Here is a 25,822-nt window from a genome sequence, read left to right as displayed (position 1 = left end):
CCGCGGCCGCCGCCCCCGGCCCCGCGCCGGCGGCGGCGGGCGATGCGGAGCGGGGCCCCGGCAGCGGCGGCGGGCCGGGCGCGGACTCCTCCCCCTTCGCCCATGGCAACGGTTACCAGGAGACGGGAGGCGGTCACCCGAGAGACGGGATGCTCTACCTGGGCTCCAGGGCATCGCTGGCCGACGCGCTGCCTCTCCCCCTCGGCCCCCGCTGGTTCAGCTCGCACAGCGGTGAGTGGCGGCTCGGGGCGGGGGGCGCCTTCCCGGGGGCCAGCAGCCCCTCGCCGGCGGGGAAGCAGCAGGGCCCGGCACGGCCTGGCACGGTGGGCGGGTGGCGAGTCCCGCCATCACCCCTGCAGTGCTGCCTGGGAGGGACGCGGAACGAGGACCCGCTCCCCCGGCTGAGGTGCTTCTTCCTCCGGCCAGCCCTGCTGTTACAGAGCAAGGGGTTGTGAGCTCCTCGCTGTCCCTGAAGGGGTCAGGGGCCCACGCTCTCCTGCGCCCCTGACATTTCCCGGCAACCCTCAATGTATCGCAGCTTTTTTTGTTTCCTGTTTGAGCAGTGAGAAAGCCCTGCCCTCGAGCCGGTCCCACCCCCCAGAAGTGTGGGGAGCAGGCGTTGTCTGTGGGGGGTCCCGGCTGCAGCATGTCCTGCTGTGTCCAGCTTGGAAAGGCGTGGGCTTCCTTGCCTCGTTTTGCTCCGGAAACGTTTCTGCGGCCTCTTGGGGTGCCTGGCAGCAGTGCAGCACTCCCATCATCCGCAGCCAGCTGCTGGCGGTCACCGAGGAACTGAGGTGTGGGGGCTGTGGTACTCCCCTGCCCTTTGGCACGGTTAGACACACGTGGCAGGCTTGCCGTGGCACTGAGGCTCCCGTGGGATCGGTAAACGTGGTCTGTGTACACGCAAGGAGTTTGCTCACAAGGCCACGGTGTCTTTGGGAGCCTTCTCTTCCGTGAGCTCTCTGGGGAAGGAGGCGCTTTGCTATGGCGAGAACCCCTGCATTTTTCTGCCCATGTTCCTCCTCTCCCCCTTTGGATCAATGCCAGAAAGGCGACCCTATAACTTGTGTCCTCCTCCTTTCAGAAACGGGGGCTGGGGAGAAAGCCTGGACAGACCGTGTGGTCTGGGCACACGACCTGTGAACTCTGTGGAAGGATGGCTGACGCCTGCTTGAAACGGGGGTGGGCTAGATGAGGGATGGGCAACCCATAGGCCAGAACACCTGGCGGGCCGCAAACATCTGGAAGGCCAAATATGGCCCACCTCTGTAAGTTATGCCAGCCGAAGGCCACGGTTAGTTGGAGCAGTTTAGAGAGGGCAGGGCCTCTGTAGGCTGTGGCATTGCAGCTCTTGCGGTGATTCCTGGGCTAGAAATCCGCTGCATGGTTTTCGTAATGTCTGAGCCAGGTGGGCTGTCATTGTTCCTGGAGACAGAGTGTGTCCTGGTGCAGGCGGTGGGGGAGGCGTAGGCACAACCTTCCGATGTCTCGGTGAGCGGGCCTAGTTCTCCCTGCAGTCCAGAGAAGGCTCTCAGAAATATACCACTCTGGCGGTGCGAGGTGGGGTGGGCAGGGTGTCCATACATCGTATCCGTGGTGTGTTTACCTTGGCTTACGTCACAGCAAACGGAAGAGGGCCTATTGCCTGGTGTGGAAAGTTTTAGCTGACAAGGAACACGCCTGATTGTGAGAAGGGGGTTTCCCAGCTCGCTCTGGTCAGATCAGTCTGCAGAGGAAGCTGATAGAAAATGGGATTTGAAGTGTGGCATGGCGTGGCAAACAGGGTCATGCACAGCCCCGTCCTGCCCGTGTGAACTTGGAAGTAAAGTCCCACTCGGTTGAAGCAGACCGAAGCCCTCCAGAGTGTGCACTGAATACTGCTCGAGCGTTCCACCCTCTGTGTTGCAGGAAGCCAACATGCATGATCCAAGCGATGCCTTCAAGCAAGGTAATCTGCAGCCAGGTTCTAGCAGGGAGTAGAGAAAGTCGCTTGCTTCTTGGCTTTAGTCATCTATCTGGTACTTGCTTAATTGCGCAAAATATCACCCTCAATGATAGTGAGGGATCTGAGCCATACTGGCCTTTTCCTAATGTATTCCCTCCCCTTCCAAATATTGTTAAAACCGTATTTTGCCTGTCCAACTTGTACCTTCGCAGAACCTCATTGACGCAGTAGTGCTCAAGTCGGGAAAATATCCCGTGATTTAGCGTCTTTGTATTTCTTGCTTGAGCATCTCGCTAATCCATTAGTGGCAGGTGAGGGGTAGCAGGTCTCTCAGGTAAGCAAGGTTGCTCCTCTTCAGATCCGCGGGCCTTCATTTTACTTGCCATGTTTAAGAGTGGTGCTGCTCTGTCTGTATTTTGAATTCTTGTCACTCCAGAAGAAAGTTCTGCATGAGTCAGAAGTTTGTTCTGTTTAGATGGAACCCAGGTTCCATTTGGATGCCAGGGAGCACTTCCTGACAGTCAGGACCCCGAGGGTGTGGAATGGGCTCCCACGGGAGGTGGCTGAGGCCCCATCCGTGAGGGTGCTCCAGGACAGGCTGGACATGCACATGGTGGGCATGTCGTGAGTGGAGCCAGCTGGAGCCGGGGGTCAGACTAGATGGCCCGGGAGGCCCCTTCTGACTCACTCTGTTTCTATGTTTCTATGTTTTGTTTGTTTATCTTCAAGTTTATAGACTGCTGAATAGGGTCATACATTTGTCCAAAATATTATGCTGCCTCAGTATAGATTTATGGCCAGGAAATGCTAATTTCCCCTGGAATAGCTAAGAGAGAAGGATCTGGTGGTGTACGTGGGTATTTGACAGCCGTTGTGTCTTCATCACTTGACACCCTTTCTCAGATGAAGGCTCTGACAGAGCTGATTAAAAATCCATGTCTTCAGCATCCAAATAATTAGGTTAATCTTGCAATTAATGTTTTCCATCACCTGACAGTTCCCTGAACCGCTGAGGGCTTTTCTGCGTGGCTGTTTGTGCACAGCAATATCCTTGATGTCCCGTTGCGGAGAAGGGTGCTTCTTTCCAGGGAAGGAGCCGACTCCCTGTGAAGGTCACAGTGCACAATGCACCGGCCCTTCCCTGGTGCTTGACTCCAAGCCAGCCTCCCCCAGCACGGTTACCGTCCAGATGGGCTAGATCACACCTTCCATAATCCCTCAGCAGCAGAGCAATGGGGGTTGTAGTCTGACACATTCAGAGGGCACTGCACTGCCTTGGGGAAGGGTTGGGGAAGGCAGGCCTCCAGTTCCAAGAGGGAGAGCAGGAAAACCCTCGCAAAATCTCTGTGGGATTTATCCTGTGGTTACCTGCGTTGGCCAGGTAAGCACAGACCTGCCTATTATGACAGTAGAGAAAGTGTAGCACTAAACAGATTGCCAGGTTCCGAGTTCTGCCTCTCAAGGGTATTTATTATTTTCCGATTTAATGTTCTCCCCGCTTCTGTGGAATTCAAGGGGGTTGGCAGCATCCCCCCAGCCATGTGCCCGTCCAGGCTGTGACGAACGGTGCAAACGGCTGAATCTGGGCTTTGATGTGGTCTTCGGACTAATCTAATGAAACTCTGCTCTCTTAGTCTCCTCTGTATCATATTTCTTTGGGCCAGGCCTGATTCTTTGCTTGGAGAAGCAAACCAGCAGCTCCAGCTCGAAATGAGCCCATCCTAGCTGATATCACAGAAGAGTGCTTTAATGAACTCTGCCTTACAAATAAATTAACGAGAAAGTTAATCGCCCGCAAATTAGTAGCTCACCTGCCTCCACACGCCTAAGTTTAATTACTTGTGACCTGAGCGCGAGAAAAACAACCTTTGCAGAGCTTCCAAAAAGTCTCTGGCTTGTTTCAGGCAACTGGGCAAAAACAGGTTTTTATGCCCGCCCAAAACGGATGGCATTTTCTCCCCTAAGGTATGCTTTATTGCAAGAGCAGGCTGTTCATACAAAGATTAGTTCTCCAGCTCCTGGGGGGGGGGGGGGCGCTGATCCCAAGGTTGAGTGATCCTCTTCCAGTTTTGTTGGACTGCAGCTACCATCAACCCCAGCCATAATGGCAAATGGGAGTTGTAATCCAGCACATCCGCAGGGGGTCAGCCTGTGGAAAGCAGCTCCAGCCTCTCCTTAGCCGCAGTTTCCTGGCGCGAATCCCCGTGGCCTCTGCTGATGGGTCGTTCATGGGCAATCAGGCCACTGGTTTGCTCCTGGCCCCTGGCAATTTTTTTGGATGCCTTTGATGGCCCTGACGGCAAAAGTAAGGCACTGGAGTGGAATGTCCCACCAATGAGGCTGCAGAGTTCCTGTGATGCATTCATTCATTCATTCAGGTCCCCCGCCCTTTCCCTACGAGGAACCGAAAGTCGCTTACATAATTTTTGCTCCTCTCTGTTTTATCCTCACAACAACCCTACGAGGAGGGCTAGTTACCCAGTGCGCTGCATGGCTGAGTGGGGACTAAAGCCCAGGGCTGAGGACCCCCCTGGGCAGCAGCTGTGGCTTTTTCTTCCCGGGGCAGTAGAATAACCCTCTGGACCAGCCCCGCCCAATCTGTGTGCACAGCTGTAGCTCCGAGCATTCCTGACCATGGCTGGCCATGCTGGGAAGGCTGCCCTGGACAGGTGAGTCTCACCTGTTGGGCTGGTGTGTCCAAGGCATCCCTGTTCCTGTGGAAGATGCACCGTCTGGGGCAGCCTCGTCTTCCGGGCCCCATCCCCTGAGGACCCTTCTTTGGCCCAGGGTCGAATTCCAGCCGAGGAATGGTCAAGTGGGGGGGTGTAACGAGGTGTCCTGCAACACCAGGGGGTTGGACCCAATGACCTTCCTGGCCCCTTCCAACTCTGCTGTTCTGTGATTAAGGGGACCACATGCTATTTGGGATGGGGCCAGGACGCGATCCCAAGAGCGTCGTCCCTTCCGTTGCATCTGTGAGGACTGGTGTGGTCCTTGAAGTCTGAAACGTCTGTTTATCTAATGCAGAGTGGGAGGGATAGTGGAAGCGGAAGCTGTTTTCATCTCCTCCTGCCCTGCATATTCAGGAAGGGGGAAAGGCCGCTGGCAAAGGTGCAGGGTTGTCGCCCCTTCTGCCCACTGGAACCTCCTCCCTTCCCTCTGAGTTGTCCTGCCTCGAGCGCAGTGTGTGCAGCGCTCTCCATCCTAGCCCTGGGGGGCAGGTCGGGTTCCAGCTCTCCTCTTCCTCAGTGTCCTCCGGTCCCTCAGCCAGTGTCTCAACCCCACAAAATTGCTTCCTTCGTGAGTACTCAGAAGTAAGCAGGACAAGCCTCAGAAGTAAGCAGGCTTCCTCTGGGGGGCCCACGTCATTTCCTGACAGAGGACCGTCATCTCTAATCAGCTGCTTCTTGGAGGTAAGGACTTTCCTCTGATGAATCTTTAAAAAGAAAATTTACTCTCTCAGTGGAGGGAAAAGTTCTTATCTTGGAACAACTGCTGATTGCCGCAAGAGTTTTTCCATGCCAGGAGAGAGGCAAACAGTTTGGTGCACTCCTGTGGGCAGTGGTTGGTCCACAGGCTAGAGACTCGTCTTCAAGAGCAGTAGTAAGATACATGGATGAAGGCAAGGGTCACCTGTGTTTCAGTTTGACCCTGAAATCTGCCACTGGCCCTGATTCGGCGCCATAATCACTCCAGCATATTGTGGTGAAAGCTCAGCGAGTTTTGTGTTGGAAGTCAGCGATGGGAAGCCAAGCTGGTCGCGGTTGCCTACAAGGCAACCTTGGATCGAACCCTCTTGGCGGCTCCGTGTGTTGAGCTGCTGCCCCGGCGCAGGAGACGCTCCGGTGAGATCTGAGCAAGCAAAGCCGGGCTTTGCATCACTAGGATGTCCTCCCCGTGCTCTTGAGAAGAGGCCGGGTGTTGGAGCTGGTTTCCTGGGCCGTGCAGCAAATTGACCGCCATCCAGGTCGCTGTCTTGAAAGGCCCAGCCCTCGTCCGTTTGGTGCTGTTGTCAGCAACTGCAGGACAAGAGTATCGTTTGCCGCTGGCCTGGGTCCAAAGGATCGTGAATGGAGAGAGAAGACATTTGAGCTGATCTGTGAATTCTCGTGCCAGCGTAAGCTGTCTCGTGCGATGGCACGGCTTCGTCCAGCCGGCAGGCCAAGGGACGGTACCGCAGGTGCAAGTTGAACCCGCTTTGCTGAATCTCGGCCGGCTGGGTCTGTGCAGTTCCTGGGTGGGAGACCCTTTCGGAGCATCTCCACACACTTCTGGGTCCCTTGGATGAAAGGAAGGATGTAAAGAGTTTGCCGGCAGGTAGATACAGAGCAGCGACAGCTGCGAAGTAACACATGGCACCGGGCAGTGTTCAGTGTGGGATGGACTAGGGCCCCTGCAAGCGTGAGTGTCTTGATAGAAGGGGGTGCCGCTCCCATCAGCCCTCCGCTCGGAAGACATGCAGTTGTGTATCTCTCTTGCTCTTTTTCTCATTCGAGGAAGAAGTGGCTTTGGAACAGGAGGTGGGCAGGCATGACCCGGCAACAGTCAGGAGGTGGGCACTGTGTGCTGTTGTATGTCGGGGCGGTTTCAGCATTTTGTTTTTCAACATGTGCGTTCTGCAGGAAGCTGGAACCGTGTGTATGCTTTAATACTTCCTGTGGGAACGGAAGTGGGCAAGCTGTCGGAGGATCTGCAAACTGCTGGCTATCTGTTCATTGTGAGCTTTTTGGCTGCACCTGGGGCATTGCTGCTTGATAAGCAATGGCTTTGCACCCTCGTTTTGTCGTGTCGAAAAATGCGTGGGAAATTTGCTCTCCTCATTGCGGCTGGGAAGGCTTCCTGTAGAGCAGATGTGTGCCGTTTGTGGCCTTTTCATGCATTGGCCTACAACTCCCATGGTCCTTCAGTCCTGGCAGTCCTGGCCAGAGCTCTTGGAAGCTGTAGGCCAAAATATAATGTTGAGCGGCACAGGTTGTCCAATCCTCTTGTACAGCCTGGGGAAATTCAGGATGGAGTCCGGCATCCTCTTTGAAGAGAAGTTGCTTCTGCGGTGGGAGTCATCTTTGCTCTTTGCCTAGCAGATGGCATTGTGCAGATGGCCGGTCTCCAAATCTCAGCCTGTCCTACCTCGCAGGGTTGCTGTGGTGAGGATAAAATGTGAGGGAGGGTGGTGCATGCTGTTTTTGCCCTCGGAGCGTAGGATGGCGTGCAGTGCGGGGACCACTGGTGCTCGTCAGGGGTGGTTTGGGCTTTTGGCCTGCCATTCGGCAAGGGCTGACAATCGCCAGGCGGATGGTCTGGAATCAGGGAATCCAGGAATGAGTCGATGAAGGCCGAAGCACGGGGCATCCTTGGTGTGCAGGTGGATAATTTTTGGAAGGACCACCTCCCCACCCTCTGACAGGATGCAGGGAAGTGTTGCAGGTGACGGGCTGTGCCCGGTGCTGTTTGAAGGCATCTCTCGGTGCTGCATCCAGTGCGTTCTTGGGAGAAGTCTGCTGGGCTTATTTATTGATTAGATTTATATCCCGCCTTGTTCTTTTGGTAAGGACCTCAAAGCGGCCTACATCTTTCTCTCTCTGCTAGCAATCTTATCCCCACAACAGCAGCCTTGTGAGGTAGGCAGGGCTGTGAGGGTCTGTGGCAAGCTTAAAGCCCCCAGTTGATTCCACGTCTGAGTGGAGCTCGAACCCAGGTCCCTGAATCCCAGTCCCACAGGCTTAACCACTGCACCCCACCAGCTCGAAGAGGAGCCTTCCCCAGTCCAGCGCGTCTGATTTATGGCATTTGTCTTGGCTTACAGCAGCCCCTTCCTCACACTTAGTGCTTTCCAGATGTTTTGGACCAACATGCAGACTGGAAGAATGGGCATATCAGCCCAGCACCTCTGGAGGGCACCTGGTTGGGGTCCTTATCCAGAAGGAGCGGACGCCACGGAGTGCTCGCCTGAGCCGCGCGGAAGCTGGCCTGCCAGCAAAGAGGGAACGCGCAGCGTGTCGCTGGCCTCCCTCGGTGGGCGCTTCGGGCTGCTGCGGCCCGTGGCCTGGTTGGCCCACGCGGCTCCCGTGCCTCGTGTGACCCGCAGTGTGTGAATGAACAAGGCAGAATGATCGCCCACCGTTTCGTATGGCGGGTGTGGGGCCGGCATAGGTCATTGCATGGCCGAAGAACTGCTGTGCACATGTAGCACATAAAAATCGGGGCAGAATGCTCAGTGTTAAAAGCGGCACTACAATTTTAATGGGTAAAGCATCCGAATGCATGTAACACTGTACAAATTGCTAGTGTTCTTCCGAGTATTTAAGCAGTGGTGTTACCCTTTTAGAATTTTGCATCTCAGATGTTTAATTTGCTCCATGTTTGTTTGTTTGTTTGTTTGTTTGTTTTTCACCAAATTGAAATTACTTTTGTTATTCTCCTTAGATTACCTCTGATGGAGGCCCTCCGTTCCAAAACATGTTGCTTTCAGTTAGAACACAGTTGGCGCCTTTGTGAAAATGCTCCCTCTTTGCATTCTGTCATGTTCATACAACATCATGTCACCTTTGCTAAGCAGGAATTGAGAAAGGGCTCTTGTGTGCTTGCATCTAGTTTAGCAGCAGTGCTTTCCACAGAGAAAGACATGGAAATATGATCACATCGTGCCACTAATACCAGTATTCCAGCTATTTTCGTAAGTGTGAACCTTGGCACATGCAAGAGGGTGTTCCAGCCACACACATCTTGCCATAGAGAGCGGTCAGGAGTACTAAGAAGAGCAGGGCAATGTCCCTTCTCCACTGGGCCAAGGGTGGGGATGGGAAGAATTGGGCAAGCCCAGGATTTATCCAGATTTTCAAATAATTGCTGGAAACGGTCCCTCTTTCTGGAAAAACAGAGTGTTCTTATTCTGGTTCCTTCCCCCGCCCCCGGTTCTTTCCGGTTTCCCCACAACCCGAGGCTCCTAGTCAAGGGCATTCCCCCGCTCTGGCCGCACCAGCTCTCTCGGCAGTTTCTTAAAGGGCACTTGGCCTTGTTTCGGATTGCTGGCATTGGTTCTCAGCGGGCGATACCCGCACGCGGCTGACCCTGTCCCCTTTGTTCCCCGTGTGCTTCCTGCCCGTTTGTGAGCATCCAGGGGTGAAGGGTGGCTGTATGATGGCGGGCCGGGCAGGAGTGATAGTAACCAGCCCCTTCAGGAAATCAGGTTGACTCGGTCTGTGCAGGTCGAAGGGTGGGAATTGCCCTGGTGGAACTGCAGGGGGCTTAGCCAGGGATGGAGAGAGGGGCTGGATGGCTGGAAGGATATCGCTTTTGGACTTGGACCCCAGAGGTTAGGCTGGGTTTGCAGTCCAGAGAGAAAACCTTTAGGACAGGCGTGACGTGGCCTTCCTAAGTGTGGTGCCTTTACCTCCGGGTGTGTCAGTCTGCAACTCCTGGACATCGGGAAAAGCTTCCTCTCTGTCAGAGCAATGACAGTGGGACCGGCTGCCTGGAGAGGCGGGGGGGGGGGGCTCTCCCACCCTGGAGGCATTCAGAAAGGAACTGGGCAGCCCTCCGAGTGGGACTGGGACTGGGACGGTGTGGCTTGGTGTCCTGCAGCAGCAGGGGGTGGGACCCGATGGGCTGCATGGCCCCTTCCAGCTCTACTGTTCTAGGATTCTTTGACTCTATGATTCCCATCAGCCTGTTGACCATGCTGCCTGGGGGCAATGGGAGTTGTAGTCCAATGCATTTGGCGAGCAGTAGATTAGGGAAGGCTGGTGTGAAGGAGACGGTCGCGCATCCGGGTTGCTCAATGGGGGCGAGAAAAGGGTTGGCCACACTGGAAGCCAGGACAGGGTGGGCCCGGTAGCCGGCAGCGGCCACTGGGCCATGCTTGGCCTGGGAGGGTTATTCCAGCCACTGAGGCGGGAGAGGAGCGCTCTGCTGACTCTCTTTCCCATGGCCTGCGCTGAGAGGCACACGTTGCCCACCCAGCCTCTCTCCCCGCCCTTCCCCGAGCCCCACCTGGCTTTTGTTCTCCCTGTGGTGTCTCCTCTCCATGCATAAACTCACCCCCCCCCATCAAAGGGCGCCTTTCACCTCCATTCTTGCGCCAAAAGTACCCTGCGTGGAGCCAGGCTCTGAGCCAGAAGGGCTTGCTTCCCGTGCCCATCCCTTAGGGGGCCTCCACCCAGGGCTGAACCTGCCCCCCCCCCCCGGCATTGCCTGGAGGGCTGTGGCCCACCCTGTTTTTCCCAAGCGTTGCTCATTTGGTGGCTTCCTGGCTTTTGTGCAGATTTTCCCTCGCTCCAGAAGGTTCATGTGCCTCTCCTAAGTTTCAGTTACTGCCAGGAAAGGCTTCAAGTGAATTTGGTAGTGGCCATGGTGGGTGGTGGAGAGCCTGGAGATGAAATCGGTGGCCTTCCGCATGAAAAACACGCGCTCAGCCCATCAGCCGCAGCCTCCCCAAAAAAGCAAAAGGAGTGGGTTGCAGAGCTAGGCACAAGCCTCCGAATGCACGGGAGCTCTCCTCCTGGGCCACCGTGGCCTCTTGCACGTGGAAAGGGCCCACACGGGCAATGCAGTCTCTTGGAAGGGTGTTAAGCTGTGGGGCAGTAGCTGAATTCACCTGGGTAAAGCCATCCGGCAGCCGATGGCGAGGCCCCCGTTGCACAGAGTCCCGTTTCCAGGAGCAGGAGCATCTGTGAAACCCTCTCGCTGCGGAATAGCTGCCAGACACACATCCTGCTCCATTGCCTTAGTCCAGGCACCTCTCCGCTCGGTTGCTCAGGAAATCAGTCGGGAGACCCCCAAACCAGCCTCCCTCAGCCTTCCTTTTGTGACAGACTGCAACTCCTATCCTCCTCTGACAGCATTGGAATGATGGGAGTTATGACTGAACTCATCTGGAAAGCTGCCCTAACTGAGGCTGTAATAAGCGTGCATTGGTTAACAGCCTTTCCTGTGTAATATATTAAATATAGGCTTTTTTGTCCCTTGTTAAATGAAACAGTTACTGCTTAAAAGAATGAACTGCACACAATCAGATTCTTTTAAAAAAGGAGATAGAATGAAGCCGATGGTTCCAATGTGCTTTTAACTGACTTCAGCCCTGTGTTTATTATTTTCCTTGTAATATAAGACGAGCAAGTTTATAATTTCCTGAATTGCTTTCCTCCTGGATGGACTGGCAACAGAGAGTAACAAGAGCTGGGTCAAACAAGGAATATTAATCAAGGGTCATGCATCTCGCAGCTGCAATGGGCCTGCCACCCTGTTTATCTTCTGGATAAAGGAACAGGGGCTGGAGAAGGTGGGGAGGGAAGCAAAGGGCGCGAGGCTTATGTTGCCGCACACAGAGGCAAGGCCGGACGCCCAAACCTGGGCTTGGAGGGAGGCAGGCTTTGCATCCGCCAGATCAGAGTTCTCCAGTCTAGCATTCTCTGTAGGCTTTGGAATTCAGGTCCCAGCAGCCCCAGCCAGCATGGCCAGAGAGCTGGAAGCTGGAAGTTGTAGTGCAGATCACCTAGAGGCTTCCTGGATGTAAGTTTTGAGGATGATTTGTGACCTGAGAGTTTTGGTCGGGCTTTTCTTTGCCACTTAGCTGTAGATGTTTCCCTGAGCCAGGTTCCCTCCCTCCCTCCCTCCCTCCCTCCCCCTCTCTCTCTCTCTCTCTCTCTCTCTCTCTCTCTCTGGCAGAAAGGGCTGACACACCTGTGCAGGTGCCAGGTGAGAAGGCTGCTCAAACCTGCTTGTGGGTCACAGGGAGGAGAGCAGGGCCGGTCCTCGGCCAGCTGGCCAAGCTCGCTGGCTGCAGCCGGGCTGGTCCCGGGGCACCGCTTTGCCATCCCTCCCTGTCCCGGGGCCCTGTGCCTGAGCAGGCAGCCGCTCTGACGCACCTCCGTGCGCGTCGGCACGAACTCTGCCCAGGCGTGCCGGGCCATGTCGCTTGGCTGCCCACCAGCTGCCTCGCCTCCATGCCTCACCTGGCGCAGTCGCTCAAAGTAGCCCCCCTGCTTCGGCCCCCGGAGGCATCCGGCAGGCGTGGCTTTTGCAACCGTGGGCTCACCCTTATTTTTATCCCACGGCTCGATCCCCTGCTGGGGCAGTTTGACACACCGCCTCTGTTTCAGCTTCTGCTTCGGGTGAAAGCTCAGCTGAGTCGTCCCCTCCTTCAATTCGCCCTTGCTGCGGAGATTGTGTCTCGGGCTCTCGGGCTGCTCCGCACGGGGCTCTTTGCGTGTTCCAAGAAGGTGGGAAGTGGTGGTCCGGTAGGGCAAGGGCGCAAAGCTACAGGGAGGGTAGAGAGCGGTGTGCAGCGCAGCTGGTGCCCCCTGGAAGTCTGGTTGTTGTGCTCTGCAGTGCAGTCCGAGGGGATGAAAGGTCGGCCAGGACTGTCCTCTGTTGAGGGGGCCAAAATGCCCACATGCACATTGCTCAGTTTTACTTCTGCAACCTGTCCAAGGGAGTCCCAGGGCTCCCAGTGGGTTTGCGCAAAATGGGCTGGTTCACATGTCACGCCAAGCCACCTTGCAAATTAGCCACGGTGGGTCGCTTGTGAAACAGCCTCCAGTGCAGCCCATGGGCAGTCAGGCGTCCCATGGCTTCTGCCCCCCATTCGCCCTCCAAGCTATTTCATGTTGATTCAGCCGGAGAAGAGTTAATTCCTTGGAGGAGTTCATGTTGTTTGTTTTTCAGTTTTAATTCGTTAACTGATTTGCAGAATCTGCACACTGCTCAGCATCCAGAAGATGCTTGAGCGTCGAACAATGCAAAAGAACAGTCAGATTTTAGAATGAAAACTTTGGGGTTTGTATTCTGCCAATAAAACCATGGCTGGTCGATAAGGCGGGCCGGCTTCATGCAAGAGTCCTCAGCAAGCACCAAGAAAAAGAAGGAAGGGCCGTGCTGCTATCTTCCTGGCAACAAATGGCAGGGAATCCCACCGGGAGGGAGCCGAGAGCTTGCAGGTTCTCCCGGTGCTCCACAGGTCCATGGAGAACCACCAGGATCACCTCACCTGAGGACTTCAGAGGGCTGGCTGGGGAGAACACGTACTCCAGGATGAGTTATGGGTGCTGTCGTGCTTGCCACAGGAAAAGTCTTTGTTGGAGCCCTAAATGAGGAGGGGGCTTGCTTGATTCTGGGCCTCGATTGCAGGGCAAGCGCGCATCTTTTTGGCTTGTGCATCTCTGCTTGGACACAGGAAGAGAAGCGGCTTAGAGGCTGTAGAAATGGAAGGTGTTTGCCTGGTTGCTGGGTGACCGGAAAGACTTGCTCCCAGTTACCCAGGTGAAAACCTGTGTCATCGGGCAAGCAGCTCTTCCCTTGCTACCTGGGTTCGTTTTGGAAGGTGGGATGACATTTTTGTTGCATGGAATGGCAGAATGCGTGTGCCCAGCCTGGACTGGTTCCGTCATCGGCAGCTTAAGGTGGGTGGAGACCAGTGCTGAGCAAAAGGGAGGCCCCACCTTCGCCAAACATTTCCCCTCTTCTGGAAACGGGGCATGTGGCCTCGGCAGTGGTCCCGGTGAGAACGAGGGCCGAAATGTCGTTGGACTTTTTTATGGTGCTGAACGCCAGTGCTGCAGGGCGCATGGAACCTGTCCCCAAAATGGCACCAGCAGCACATCAGACTGAATGACACAGCAGAGGGCTGTTAAGCATGGAGGCACTTTAGCAACTTGCTGGGGGTACATGATGGGATTGCTCTTTTGCCTGAGATGTGCTCTCCCAGGAACGAAAGCCATGTGGTGTCAGAGTTCCCCTCTTCACTGCACACCATGCAGCTGTTGCAGGATAACTCGTTGGCACGTGGATTTATTCTTTGTGGTCTCTGTGCCTCCCACTAGGAAAACATTTTAAAAATAGAGGATCTCTCTTGCCAGGGAGCCATGCTGGGAGCTGGTCACCCTGACCCTGGACAGCACACCAAGAATAATTCCCTCTTCTATTCCCAGCAAGCCAGCATGTGGCTTGGAAAGCTTTGCATAAAGATCATTTTCACAAGGGCAGCAAAGATGGTGGGCATGTCGTGAGCGGAGCCGGCTGGAGCCAAGGGTCAGACTAGATGGCCTGGGAGGCCCCTGCTGACTCGCTCCGCTTCTGTGCTTAACTTGGGGCGGGCAGCTTTTGGGCCTCCAGGGGTTTGGCCGACAACTCCCACGATTGCTCACCCTGGTTTGTCCAAGCTGGGGCTGGTGAAAGTTGCATGCGCAACCTGCTTCGCCAGGGACATGAGTGCCCATTGCTAATTCTTGAGTATGGACTTATTTCCAGAGGCTACGTGAGATCTGTTGCGTTAGGATGCAGTTCTTCCGTGCCGTCTCAAAGACGAACCCAAGCTTTCGAGCACACCTTCCGTGGCACCGGAGGGGTGAGAAGCTCTCCTCAGCCGCAGAGGGTGTGGAGTAGTAATCCGTTGAGGAAAGGGATTGAAATTCCAAAAAGCACAGATCCGTGGTTGCGCTAACCGCCATTATGCACAAATTTTGCTCTGGTAATGCGAACGTCACGGGAAACCAGTTAGCATGTATATTCACACGTGTGCAGACACACACTTTTTTCTTATTCAAGCCACCAGAAATGCTGTTGAGTCTCTAGATGAATCGTTCTTCGGGACGTCTGAAGTGGCACCTGCCTTTAAGGTGTCTTTGTTCAAGGGCAGCTGCTCTGAAGTGGTTTAGGGAGTCTTCCAGGAGACCAAAATGTCTCCCACGGTTTTCCATTCCTGGTGTCACCCTGGGGCTGGTTTGCAAGCCAGGGACATGTCTGTGTTTCAAAGCTCCGCTGATTCCCATGTGGTGCTGTAACGACACAGAAAAAGGTGGAAAACGAAGCCCCTTTGACTTTCCACAGTGTCACAGAAGGACTCTTATTTCCCGGTGACGGGGCAGGCCTCGTTCGCTGCGTTGGAGGCAGGGAAGGCCGAACTCCCGTGATTCATTGTGCAGGCCCTGGGCCACCCACGCCACATTCCTGAGAGCCGGGTGCCCTTTTGTGGGATCGCGGTGGCCACTGCGTAGTGCGGGAGAGCGCGTTGTGCGAGTGCAGCGCAGCCGTCCCCGGCACCGTGGCTTGCGGGCCGGCACCTCTGGGGGCACCGGGCTGGGGAAGGCTGCTGCAGCAATATCGCTTTAGACCCTTTCTCGCAGCTCCGGGATCAGCCGTCGCCTACAAACATGCAGGTCATACGCAACGCTTTTTAACAGTAGCCTTGAAGGCTGCTTCCTTCTCCGTTAGCAATTTCAGCGCACGCAAACACAGGCGCTGGAGGGTCACATAATAGAAGTTACGCCTCCTGCGTCACGCTAAACCCGAACCCGCCTCTCCATCCTTCTGTTCTTCTCGCGGTCCTGAAGCTGGGTGAGGTCTCTGGTCGGCAGCTGCTTTTGTTCTTGGCAGCCTCAAGCTGGGGGTTGGTTTATTTCAGATATTTTTAGCCTGTTCCTCTGGCAGAAGGGAAGAAGCTCCTGGAGCAGTTTCCATGCAGTCTGTAGAATGAGCCTGGCAGGTTTACATGCCACCGAAAACACCGGGACATGTGAGGAAAAAGTGAGGAGGGAGGAAGAAAAAAAAAGCAGCGAGCCTTTGGCGAAGCCAGCCTGTTCTGTCTCTTCCTGCTGCAAGGGCTGCTGGGGGCAGAGGAGGCAAATAAAGGCAAGAGATGGCGTGGGCCTGTTTGGGTGCCGCTGTTTTATGGGGGGTGGGGTGAGCTTTCCCATTTTTGTAGCCAAGCAAATACACTGGTTTGCCTCTGGCTTGGACGTGCTCCGAAAAGAGCTCTGCGTTGCTTCTAATTTGATGAAGAATGTCAGCCTTTATCCTGCTTGGTCTTTATAATGAGGCCTTCGAGATATTTGTGGAAATGAGCATTGGGAGGGGCTGTTTCTATGTTTGAAATCTCATGGGGGGGGGCTTTATTTTTTACAGAACAAGCCTCAGCGACTTGTGACCCGACAGTCACCCCTTTGGCCTGGCCCTCCGATGATGTGGCCCTGGGAAACGGCAAATATTAGGAATTTGGGGCGCCTTGGCTGGGCTGGGTTTGGCTTCTCGTGGCACTAGTTGCAAAGTCCTGGTGCATCGGACCTGGGAATGACAGGAGGCACCGTCGTGATTTGGGGCTCACTGGTTCTTGCTGAGATGCCCGCAGAGGATTTATTTATTTATTTATTTATTTATTTATTTATTTCTATGCCGCCCCATTCGCCAAAAGCCTCAGGGCGGCTTACAAAACAGATGCAATTCACACAATTAACCTTAAAAATTTGGAGACATTTCGGCACAAGATAAAACCCAACAAAATTGCAAGCTGCATGTGGGTGTGGGAAGACCAGCCAGGTGTGCCCAGGCATCGAGGTTGGTGTTCTGGTCCGGGGCTCGGGAGATCCGAGTTCTGGTCCTTGCCCAGCCCCTAAGTGCCCTGTGTGACCTGGGGACTCTCAACCCAACCTACCCTGCAGGGTTGCTGTTGTGAGTATAAAATGGCATGGAGGAGAACTTTGCACACTCTTCCTGGTAAGGCAAGGAAAGTTGAGGTACGTGTGCCTTGGCATGCCACAGGAAATGCCCACAAGTTGGTGCCTTGTGCATTTGCACCTGAGCGTGCAAACTGTTTTTACATGTCTCGCTTTTTCACTAAACTCAAGTGTTAGTGTAGCTAAGTTCTCTCGCACTGTGATCGTTTGCCAAATCCGCGTTTTGCTGCAGCAGCTGGTAGCAATAGCAATAATTATTGTATTGTAGCAGAGCATGAAGTGTTGCACAACAAGTTAACCTTTTAATTTTCTAAGCTGCAGGACAAATAAGCAAAGATACAAGTTAATGCAATTTTCATCATCAAAGAACAAAAAACTTCCGTGTTCACCGGGTATAGCAGCCTTCTTCCTGAGCCTAAATCCATAGCCAAATCCTAAAGGGAGCCTGGGGTGACATAACGCGCAACATCTTACAAAACAGCAGAAATACTGTTCCTAGGATAATTTCCTGTAATGGTTTTCGAAGGAAGCAGAGGGCATAAGATTAGATCTTAAGTCTGTTAAAGTATTCCCAGGTGAAGCTAAACTAATAAGGGCCAAATAACTGGCGTCTGATTATCTGACGTGATGCAGCGTGCCATCGAGAAGGACGGATGATCACATCTGCCAGGCCGTCTTTCCCAAACAGGCGCCTGCAGGGAGATTTGTGCACCGGTTGGATTTCGGCCCCTCCCCACCAGTGGCATGTGGAACATCGCAGGTGCATTTTGCCGAAAGCAAGCCGCTTCCCCCTTTGCGGGCTTCTGGAGGGCCGTGCATCTCCTGCAAAACATGTGTCGTCGCCCTTCCCCTGCAGCCCTTTTTCTGTACATGTGTGAGCTCCCGGGTTCGATCCTGCACATCTTCAGGTAGGGCCACAAAGGGCCCCCGTCAGAAGGCCTGGGGAGGAGAGCAGAGCAGTGGCAGGACTGTCCCAGTGGACAGAGAGCCCGGGGCACTTGCAGGCTGCCCCACCCTGCAAGTTGCCCCCTGGGAGCAGCAGCATGCCGTTGTCAGATCAGGTTTCATTGCCCCGGGACACATCCAGGCTTCTGCTGGCCGGAAGGAGGATTCCCAAGAAGATGCCTGCATTGCTGGCCACTGGTTCTGCCCGTGTGAGCCAGGCAGTTTTAACCATCCCGCCTCCACCAGGACTAACACTGGGGGGCTGCAGTTGTGCGTTCGTGACCGGGCCATAAAATGATTTATGCTGCACCAAGGTGGTTTCTGGGAATTTGCAACCCCACCTTGCTGTTGTAATGATTGCGGAAGGACTGGGGAATTGGGAGAGGGGGTTGTTGGGGCTGATGGCGGAAGGCTTCCTGCCTTAGTCTTTTTTTGTGGAAGGAACCCTTTTGCTTGTAATGCCAAACCGTGCGTTGCTCCAACCTGAAACTCGTGAGGGTGCGCAGGAGAAAATGCTCGCTTCGGCTTTTAGCTAACCTCTGAGCGCTCCGTCTGTTGGTTGGTAGCATGGCGCACAGCCTGGAAATTCTGGATTGTGTCAGGGCGAAACAACCCAGAGTCAACCTAAGATGAGGATCAACAGACAGGGCCCTGGCCCAGAAAGGCCGTAGGTTGGTGGCAGGGCATGTGCTGCATGGCCCAAAGGGCCTGACCCTGCCTGATCTTGGAAGCTAAGCAGGGTGAGGCTTGGTAGGAATCTAGATGGGCGACTTGAAATGTGACTCACCCGGAGAGCTTTCGTGATGCTGAAGTGTAGTAATGTGCAGGCTGAGTCCCTTGCGCTGAAAATTCCCTGCCTGCGTCGATTGTTGTGCTTTCATTACTGTTATATTTGTTAAATCAATGCCTCTTCTTTTGTTATGTATTGACTGTTTTATAATCTGCTTTGTAACCCTCCCTGAGAGCCACAGTGGCTTAAGGGGGCAGGATAGCGATCCAAATAAATAAACCGGGGTTGGGGGGGCATTGCTGCCAGCCTGTGTCGACAGCATTGGCCTAGATGGGCCACGGGTCTGATGCAGTGGTGCTGGGCACATCTGGGGAGGGGAGGGATGAGCCCAGCCCATCCTGGGGGCACCAGAAGGGGGAGGCCCCAAATGCCCTGCAGGCTGACCTGCACAGCCAGAAGAGGTGGCTGCGAGCAAAGCTCAGTTGCAACTGCGCGTGACTTCCTCTCCGCCGAAGGGAGGCTTGATGTTGCTTCCCAGCGCGTCTAGCGCTCCTGCCGTGTGTCCGGTGCCTTTCCTCCAGGCTGCCTGCCATTGTCACGGCTCAGCAGACTGGAGGGGGAGAGGAGAGCGACTGGATGTTCTCGCTGCTTGTGCCAGGGCAGGGAAGCCAGCAGGCCGTCCTGGACTGGCTGTGCAGATGCTCTGTGCTGCTCCATCCAGGCGATTCCAACTGGGCTGCCAAGGAAAGTTGAGCTGGGCAGCGTCTGTAAATGACAAATTCAGTCATTTATTCTACCCTCTCTTGGATACTGTGGCAACCTTCACCCAGCCCATTTTGTTAACCCTGGGGTGGGGCAAAGGAGCTGGGCATGACTGTAAAGTCACCCCCGCTCTGGTTTCTTGAGATTTCAGCAGGCATGGTCCATAGACTTGTAAGCAACTTTTTGCAGCCATAAGGACTAGAAACTTTAAAGGCCTAGAGTCTCAAGAAGCAGAATTGTGCAACCCATGTACTTTGTGTCCATTCTTGTGAAATCACAGCTGCCCTGCTAATGATGCCTTGGCAGGAAGGAGACTTGTAGAGACTGGGAATCCCTGGAACCAGGACCAGCTCGCTCTTCAGTATTCTGCTTCATTCTACCTGATGATGCTTCTGAAACTTTTTCTGTTGCGTTCAGCTTCACAAGAATGCTGTGGGCCACGGTGCCCATCGTTTCCCCGTTTTCAGCAAGAGACGGCAGCTTTGCCACAGCTTTCCTGAGAGGGGACCCAGTGGTGCCCCAAGTGGGAAGGCGCCAGCCTGGGCAGGGGCATTCCCATGCCCACCTGCTAAGGAGCCTCTGTAACCCCGTTCTCTCCCTCCCTCCCGCTATCAAGTTAAGCTCCTTGAGAAGTCTGCGTCTCTTTCTGTTGAGGATATTTCTGCGATGCACGCTCCCCATTGCAGTGTGACACGTAAGCCTCGCCAATCTAAGGCGGCTTGGCACACAAGGAAAAAGCGACGGGGAGGGCGGGGGGGGGGGAATGAAGCAGCCCTTCAGCAGGGCTTCCCCCTCATCTCCCTTGGAGCAGTTGCTGTTGGTGAAAGCCGAGAAGGGAGCTGCTTTTTCGGTGCTGATTTCTAAGTTGCTGGAAGTTGCTGGAAGAGGGCATGCCAGGGAGCACTTCCGTGCTTGGCTGTGCAGCCTTCAGCCATCGCTGTGAGAGCAGGGTTTGGGTGTGCTAATGCTGAGGGGTGTGCAAATCCAGAGAAGAGACGTGGAGGCCTCTTTGCACATCTTGCTCTCTTTAGAAACACTCTGCTTTGCTTTGAAGTGGATTTTCTGTTAGTGGGTGAATGCAAACGTGGGCAAGGAGGAAGCCTCGCTTAATCAGTCTGGGCTGGGGAAGGAGCTTTGGAAAGCTCAGCAAAGGAGAAGGATATACAGTTGTTTGCTTTAAAGGTGTGGGGGGAATTCACAAGGGAAGTGTGTTTTACAAGGAAATCAGACATCAGAATCTGCCCCGCACCGGGTCCCGCTGTGGTGCATCCAGCCCAGCACTGTCGACACTGGCCGGCCGCCATAGCTCTGGGGGGTTCCGGGCGGGTCTTTGCCTAAGAGGGTCAGACCCCAGGACCGCTTGGTCCGGCGTTCTGTTCCCACGGTGCCAATCCAGCTGCCCGCAAGTCGCCGCAAGTGGGCTGCGAAGGCAGCAGTGCCTTCCACCCATGTGCCACGCAGCTCCGGCATGGAGATACCGGGGGCTGAACCCGCAACCCTCTGCCTGCAGAGTTGGCTCACTGCCCATGAGCCCTGTGGCCTCCGGAGGCAAGAGCGCCTGGAGCGATGCTCGGGAATGTGCTGTGCCGTCCGGGAAAGACACGTTCCGCCTCGCTGCAGTCCAAAACTGCTCTCGTGGCTTGTGCAGACGGGGGGAAGCACTGCCTGCCCAGTTTGGGGGCACCGGAGGGGCACCTCAGAGCAGCTGGCACACGAATCTCTAGGAAGGGGGCTCCACCTGGGCGGAACCCGGGCGTCCTGTCCCCGGCTTCTTTAGTCAAAAGGTTTCACGTAGCAGATGATGCGAGAAGCCCTGTTCTGGCGGCGATGGGAGCACGGCAGTCGGCCAGGCCAGGCCAGGCCAGGCACGGCTACTCGGACCCTGCCTGGGGCTCGGGATCACTAACGTTCAGTTGACTGTCCTCCCAAAAGTCAACCACACAAACAGCGTCGTCACATCATTCTAGTAGCCCTTTCCATGTGCTTTGTAGTCATTTTTTGCCTAGCCTGTCAGGCAAAAAATTTTGTAATCTTTTGTTTTTCGGATTTTATGACATTTTATTGTATTTTTGCTGCCTGTTTTTACTGACTGTTCCGAGAGCTTTGGTGGGAGGGCGGGATGGAAATGAGCTCCCCAGCACCAGCGCCAGCGTCGTGGCTGGCCCACCACAGAGGCAGTCTGGCTTTTCCCCCTTCCCAGCGAGAGTGAGGCTGCCCTGCCCTCGAGTCCTCCCCAACCTGTAGCCCACCAGACCGGCTAGACTACGACTCCCATGGGCTTGGCGGCCACAGGCAGCGTGTGGGGGGCAGGGCGGCCGCTGGGGGGCACTGGAGGCCCCGCCTGACCCGCTGGGCTTCGCTTTCTGCCCCTCTGCAGGTTTCAAGTGCCCCATCTGCTCCAAATCTGTGGCTTCCGATGAAATGGAAATGCACTTTATCATGTGTCTGAGCAAGCCCCGGCTCTCCTACAACGGTAAGTCTGCCCGGCTCGGAGGCGGGGGGGAGGGCTGGCCGGGCGGCCGCTTTGGGGCAGCCCCAGGAGCCCCCTCACTTGGCTCCGGGACGGCCTGCGCCCCTCCCAGTCGCGGCGGAGGGGTGCCAGGTCGAAAGCCCTGGCTCCCTGCTCGGGCTCCCGCGGGGGTGGGCAGCCGGGGCCCTCCAGTTGCCGTGGAACGGCAGCTCCCATCGGCACAGCCAGATGGGGGTTGTAGTGCGGCGAGCTCTGGGCGCTGGGGGTGTCGCTGGGGCCTCCCTCCTCGCGCCTGAGCCAGCGGGCCTCCTCCCGCCCGTCCCCGCCAGGGCGCATCCCCCGCTGCGCCGGCTGGCTTGGCCCACGCGCCCGCCAGGGCCCCAGCCGGCTGCCGTGCCCGGCGTCACTCGCCCGGTGCTGCAGGAGATGCACCCCAGCGGGGCCGGAATCGGGCCGGCAGGAGGAGCCTTCGCGGCCGGGGCAGCCTGCCAGGGGCAGGCGAGCGGGCGGGCAGCTGCGCCCGCGGAAGCCCCTCGCGGCGCCCGCTCCCCTCTCCGCCCCCAGATTGCCCAGGCCTCCCCCAGAGTCGCCTTCCCAGCAGGACAGCGGAAGGCTGTCTGCCTTGGTCCACGCTGGGAGGGGCAACCCCCCCCCCGTTGCTCGGACTGTCGCTCAGTCCCTTGCTGTTTAGCCCCCCCACCCCGTATGGTCTTTTGTTCAACTGTTACCCTTGCCGAACGTGGGCTCCACAGAAGATGCTTCTCCCTTGAGTGCACAAGCTTCGCGTTTAAACAAGGAAAGCAAAAGCGGCTGCGAAAGTGCCTCGGTCGTGCCCCCTCATCTGGGGGCGGATAGAGGAATCGTCCTGAAATGGATGTTTCTGAGTGAATAACGAGCTTACAGAATGAAGTAGCCAGACCTGTTCATTCACGGCACGGAGGGTCCCAGACGTGTTGTGAGTGTGATGCTCAAACCAGTCCAGGCCAACAAACTGGGCAAAGGAAATGCTCCCGAACTGCAGAGCGATGTGATAAGAAGTGCCTCTCCAAAACCACGGTCGTGCTAACAGTGGAGAGCAAAAGTAGGGCCTTCTCTGCGGTGGCACCCAGATTGTGGAACGCGCTCCCCGGAGAGGTCCACCTAGCGCCAAGCTTATACTCTTTTTGGCGCCAGGTCAAGACCTTTTTATTTAACTGGTATTTTAAAAACTATATTTAATGCAACAGTCCCGTTTTATTGGTTATATGTTACTTATTGCTTGGCTTATTTTAATGCAATTCATTTTATTGATTGTTTTTAACATATTGATTGTGAGCCGTCCCAAGATGCCTTGCATGGGGGACGGCATGTAAAAGTTTTAAATGAACAAATAAACAAAAACTTCTGCCGGGGTTGCCAGACCGGTGCCAAGCGTCCTCCGGTCGGCGGAGCTGGTGTGCTCTGCTTTCCTCTCCTGGGCGTGCCCGGCACAGTGGCTTGGGTGCTCCTTCGAGCAGCCCTTCCTCCCCCCGCCACCGGTGGTCTCCGTGCATCGCGCATGTGGGCTCTGTGCCCAGGCGACAGGGCTGCTTCTGTGGGAAAGCCCGCCGGCACTTTGCCACAGCACTTGTCTGAAAAGGGCTGGGACAGGCAGAGCCAATCCAGTGGTGCCATGTGAACACTGCTGCACCAGCAGAAACCCATTTCTGCGCAGGAGGAGAGTGCGGCACAAGTTCTGTTTCTGCAAGCCTTGTGATTGCACAGTTGTCAGTCATACTTGCGCACCGCGGATTGGATTGTGCGAGTGCCACGCACAAGCATTTGTACGATGGGAAGCTCAGTGGCACTCCAGGGGCGCTGTTTGAGTCAGCTGAACGATACTGTGGCTGATGCCCATTAGTCACTATTGCATCTTTTGTAGCAAGTGGTGTGGTTGTCCCTTTTGTCTTTTCATGACATGAAACGTGGTATCGTTAAGTGCAGCAAAATCCAGAGCTTTGCCTGATGAATGCAGCTCCAAGTGATGTGGGCTGGAAAATGCGCCTGAAAACATCTTCGTGGGCATCAGAGTAATTTGCATTGCAAATGATGCCTTGCAGCCGGCCGGGCAATTTCTGGCTCCCTCACAGGCTTGAACCCACCACTCCCAGGCAACGCAGTGGATGATGGAGGACCTTTGGGCCAAAACATCTGCAGCGCCACTGGGTGGCCCATCTCTGCCCTGGGAGTGATCACTGAAGCCCATGTATTTCCACGGAAACACAGAACAGAAGGCCACCAGCTCCGCCCCCTGCTCAGCGCATCCAGTTCATCCTGGATGCCTCCGGCGTGGGAGAGCCCACCGTCTCCCTGGGTCATCGGCCCCATGGTTGTACTGCCCCAGCAGTCGTGATGTCCAGCCGGAACCTGGGCTTCTAGTAACTGGAGCCCATTATTCCATGTCCTGCATTCTGGGGGAATGGAGAGGAGATCCTGGCCTTCCTCTGCGGCAGCCTTCGAGGCACGGGTAGAGTGGTCGCCTCCCTCCCCTCCGTCTTCTCCTCTCAGGCTGGACATGCCCAGCTCTTCCATCTCTCCTCGCAGGGCTTTGCCTCCAGCCCTGGATCGTCCCCGTTGCCCTCCTCTGCACCCCACCTGCCTCGCGGAGCCGTTGTTGTGGGGGTGAGATGGAGAGCAGCAGCAGGAGGACCGTGTCAGTCGCTTTGAGTGTTGCAAGAAAAAAGCGGGGTATAAATCCAATAGAGCTGTAGCTCTCGGCAGGGCGGCTCCCTTAGGGAGCATCTGTCCAACTCTCTCCCTCTCTCCCCGCAGACGACGTGCTGACGAAGGACGCGGGCGAATGTGTCATCTGCCTGGAGGAGCTCCTGCAAGGGGACACGATAGCTCGCCTTCCCTGCCTGTGCATTTACCACAAAAGGTACGGCGTGGAGACGCGTCTGGGCGCTCCCGGCATGTCGCGGAGGCTCCCTGCCGTGGTCGGCCTGTCCCGCGGCGGCCTGCGTTGCTCCTGCGCTCGTGGGCAGCCCAGCCTTCACGCGGGGCAAGCGGCCCGTCCCGTCCCGTCCCATGGAAGAGCCCAGCCGTTGCACGTGGGGCCTGCCCCATCTGCGTGAGGCCGGGATCGGCTGGCACTCGTGGGCACAGTCCTTTCGGGCAGGGAGTCTCCCACGCCTTCCTCTTTAGCGGGAGCTGCTCCTCAGCAGAGGAGATACAGTTCGTCTTCTGGGCTTCAAACTGTGCCGCTTGTCTCATGACCGAAGAGACAGCTGCAGGCGCTTCGATGAACTGCAATTAACTAAGAGCAAAGTAACCCCGAAGGGTTGGGGCGCCAAGGTTCACTCGGATGGCAGTGGTGTGGGATGTTGCGCGGCCTTTCTTGAACCACGTTAGTTCACCCCTGCAAAAAAATACCCCCCAGCCCCTAAGATAAATCAGTCAGCTCAAATGCAGCAAGCCCGGAGGGGCAGCCTTACAAGCGCAAGACTTCCGCCGCCGCTGCTGCTCCCCCAGACCCTTGTGCGAGGCGGCGCTGCTGTTTCCTTTGCTCGGTCTAGAGAGGTGCTGAGCCTCGAGACAGCCTGCCCTCGAAACTCGCCGGGCTCTTTTCTGACATGCCCACCTTCTCTTGTGCAGTTGTATAGATTCCTGGTTCGAAGTGAACAGATCCTGCCCGGAACACCCTTCAGATTGACCCTGGTGATGTTCGCTGACCTTTCCCAAGGTGAGGCTTTGCTGGCATGGGCCGGAAATCCCCTTGACATTCCGGCTGCCTGGAAAAGGCTTCCCTCCCCTTCCCTCCTCCTCCTCCACTGCAAACTGGCCAAGCACTTTTAAGGTTCAGCCCCGGCTTTACTGAGGCAGCAGCTTCCTTTTTCTTTGCAGAAGGAAAGAAGCATCTTTTACGCGAGTTTCTTTTCCTGGGGTTTGTATTTCTGTGCTTGTCTACATATAGTGTTTAGCAGCCCCAAATTGGTTCTGTGTCACAGCTGCCGCATCGGAGATTTCATGATTTGAAATGTAATACTAGGCTTCCCTGGTCTAGTGATGAAGGCTGAGAAATGCAGAACCTCTGGAGGCGGATGGCGGCCTGCAAGCTTCTGTATGAGGGGGAGCCAAAGTGCACGATGAATGTCTGGTTGAGAGAAGGCACCCTTGATTCATGTTCCTGACATACAACACCTGAGGGACAACAGAAGGAGCATCTGGTGCGCTTCTGTACTGCCCTGCAGACAAAGCGATCTGCGTAGTTCACCACAATTTAGATCAAAACACTCTATATAACTGTGAAGGTTACCCAGTGCAGCATTTTTAAAAAGAAACATTAAGAATTCTTGAGCCCTTGTATCCCAAACAGATGAATCCCAAAGCAATCACAATGCATCGTTCAGACGGAAATTAAAAGAGATATATCATCAACCTCCAGACAAAATCTGCTCGCAATCAACAAAGAGTAACGCAGTATTTGAAGAGCTCTGTAATTGCAAATCTTATTCGATATACACAGGTTGCAAACTGGAAGCAAGCTCTCATAAACGCCCCCGGCTTAC

The 25,822-nt window shown here is 55.5% G+C and overlaps 1 protein-coding gene across 1 annotated transcript in view; it reads left to right on the top strand.

Annotated features, from left to right (window-relative positions):
• Nucleotides 1-2: 2 nt before the first annotated feature.
• ZNRF1 (zinc and ring finger 1) overlaps nucleotides 3-25,822 on the top strand; it is a gene marked incomplete at its 5' end in the record, with an annotated part of 28,923 nt that continues 3,103 nt past the window's right edge. Inside the window, 4 exons of the mRNA XM_044433920.1 lie at nucleotides 3-231; nucleotides 21,204-21,299; nucleotides 24,087-24,192; nucleotides 24,909-24,996. Of these exons, the coding sequence (XP_044289855.1) occupies nucleotides 3-231; nucleotides 21,204-21,299; nucleotides 24,087-24,192; nucleotides 24,909-24,966 (489 nt within the window). The remainder of the gene's footprint in view (nucleotides 232-21,203; nucleotides 21,300-24,086; nucleotides 24,193-24,908; nucleotides 24,997-25,822) is intronic.

The sequence above is a fragment of the Varanus komodoensis genome, unplaced genomic scaffold (genome assembly GCF_004798865.1).
Source record: "Varanus komodoensis strain SLA01 unplaced genomic scaffold, ASM479886v1 scaffold27, whole genome shotgun sequence".
Taxonomy (NCBI): Eukaryota; Metazoa; Chordata; class Lepidosauria; order Squamata; family Varanidae; genus Varanus; species Varanus komodoensis.
Note: the sequence above shows the minus strand (reverse complement) of the source record. Positions and strands in the feature narration are given on the sequence as shown.